Below are 2,197 nucleotides of genomic sequence, written 5' to 3'. Positions count from 1 at the left end.
TCTTACTCTTGAATTTGCCATGGACTTGTGCATGGGAATGGGAGGGTTGGAGGATCAAGGGAGGGGACTGAGCAATAGCCTCGATTATAATGGTTATAATCATGCTGCTCCCCTTTACGCTGCATCTGCGGGTGTGAAGCCTGCAAATCTATACGAGCTTCCCATGGATGCGATTAGTCTGCTTCGAGAAGAACTTGGAGCGGAAAATAACAATTCATGCTTACCTTGGCATGAGATTGTTGATAATTCTGCTGCTCTCGTGCTCTGCGACCGGCTTTGGCAGCGGCACTTAATGTTGCAGCAATGCCCGGGTTCGAATCACCGCCGTGCTCTGCCAAAGTGCAGTCTAAAGGAGGAATGTCTGCTCCATTGTCAACCTTTGAAGAGCGTCAAGCCGCCCTGGTCGCGGAGGTTCTCGGCAGAGGAATGTCTTGTAACGGGAATGAGACTGTGCAAGACGAGCAGGGGCAAGAGCCAGTGCATGTGCAACGTCCACTTGAAGACGGTCATAAATATTTGCCAGCTGTTGTGCACGGGATAAACCTTCAAGGGGAAAATATCAAGACGGAGCCTGAGGAGGAAACAATTGGTACTTATGGCAATTCTTTGCACTTCAACCATCGTTTTGGACCCTCTGTACATGACTTCTCATCTGTGAGGCCCTCGTCGAGCTCCGTGATGGTGTAGCAGAATGGAGAGAAAGATCGAGGAGCGGTTTTAACATCGGGTCCATGCGGTGCGGAGGGCGGGTGGCAATGTGCCATTACTAACCAGATCCTTGATTATGATTCTTTGCCGGACCTCAGCATTCGCAATGGGGACCAGTTCCCGAAGAGCGGTAACTACCAGCAGCCCCTAATTGCAATGCCGGTGCGTCCTATTTGCAATTCCGTTTCGCCTCACCCAGCCCCGCTGAACAATTCTACACTTTCAGAATTGAAGCCTTCAGCAGCAGCATGGCGTAATCTGTCCAATCCCTCGGAATCATATGCCTCCTCTGGTAAGGAACCTCCTGCTAAGCGTCCAAGAATCTCCGGCTGCTATACTCTGGAAGACATTCTCAAGAAACTACCACGAGGTGCTGCCCTCGGCCTGCAGACCATACGGAGCAACGAGAGCTCGCCGAGGAATATTTCGCCCACAGCCGTTTCTCAGTTTTCTTCCGATATGAGCTTATCGTCCCCAAGGCTTTCTTGCTCTGGCGCATCATCTTCGCTGGAAAAGGATTCCGGTGAGAAACAGAACCATCTCCCGTATCGGAAAACTGATTACATTTCAGTGGAGCCTCAGAGCATTGCAGCGCGTCACAGAAGAACAAAAATTCGCGAGAAAATTCGTTGCCTGGAGAAACTCGTCCCCGTAGCCAGTGCCAAGCTCGATACTGCTCGAATGCTGGAAGCAGCCATTAAATATGTTAAAGCTATGCAAGCACAAGTGCACGTTCTTGAATGCATGGCTACATCTCCACTTGAAGATTTCAGATCAGCGGGAACATCGATTCCTGGCGCCAATGATAACATGATATCAAATGCTTTCGACAAAGTTAGCTGTGGCAGCTTAAGCGGCAGCTGGAACATGAATTCTTTCACAAATGAGTTGGCGCTGCAGAGGTCCTGTAATTTGCAGGGTTCAAAGAGTAAGCTGAAAACCCTATCTACTCAGGAAATGCTTCACATTCTCGCCACTTCGCCTTCAATCCAGAGTAAGCTTCTCAGTGAAGAGCTCTGCGTGGGAACTGTAGAACAGTACCAAATGTTGGCCGCTGCCAAAGGCTCATTGTAATTCTTATTGATTTCTGAGGTTCTTTCTACCTTTAATTGTTGATACTGTTAAAGCTTCTGCATATTTTCTTAAATTTTTGTACTGTATATAGAGCAGTTATATTAATCCAGTTGCTCGATTGTTTGACACTTCTTTGAAGGTCCAATTGCACTGATCCTGCTTGTATGCCGCAGCAGATCCATAACATTTTGTATATTTGGATTTCGCGCAGACTTACTGAAAAAATTTAAAGCGATACCTTATTTTTTTCTCTTTAAGCTCTAATCGATTTTATTTCGATCCATTCTGAGGGCAATGTTCAGATGAAATTTTGTTTGTGATCTAAGGGTTTTTTAGGTTAAATACCGCTGTAATTATGAATGTTTAATGTGGTTAGGCTGAACAGTTACAGGATAAAGAGCTGAGGAAGCAACTC

At 46.7% G+C, this 2,197-nt stretch overlaps 1 protein-coding gene across 1 annotated transcript; it reads left to right on the top strand.

The window, feature by feature from the left end:
* The first annotated feature begins 334 nt into the window (after positions 1–334).
* On the top strand, positions 335–1,782 carry LOC149232534 (uncharacterized). The gene has a single exon (XM_089381935.1). It carries the CDS (start codon positions 865–867, stop codon positions 1,780–1,782), a length of 918 nt encoding a protein of 305 aa, XP_089238061.1. The 5' UTR covers positions 335–864.
* Positions 1,783–2,197: the final 415 nt, after the last annotated feature.

Source organism: Pinus tabuliformis, chromosome J, assembly GCF_031772625.1.
Source record: "Pinus tabuliformis cultivar Carrire ecotype Pingquan chromosome J, CPIR1, whole genome shotgun sequence".
Lineage (NCBI taxonomy): Eukaryota > Viridiplantae > Streptophyta > Pinopsida > Pinales > Pinaceae > Pinus > Pinus tabuliformis.
Note: the sequence above shows the minus strand (reverse complement) of the source record. Positions and strands in the feature narration are given on the sequence as shown.

Coding starts and splice junctions, on each gene's coding strand:
- LOC149232534 (XM_089381935.1), top strand. CDS start 865: ATGCCGGTGCGTCCTATTTGCAATTCCGTTTCGCCTCACCCAGCCCCG.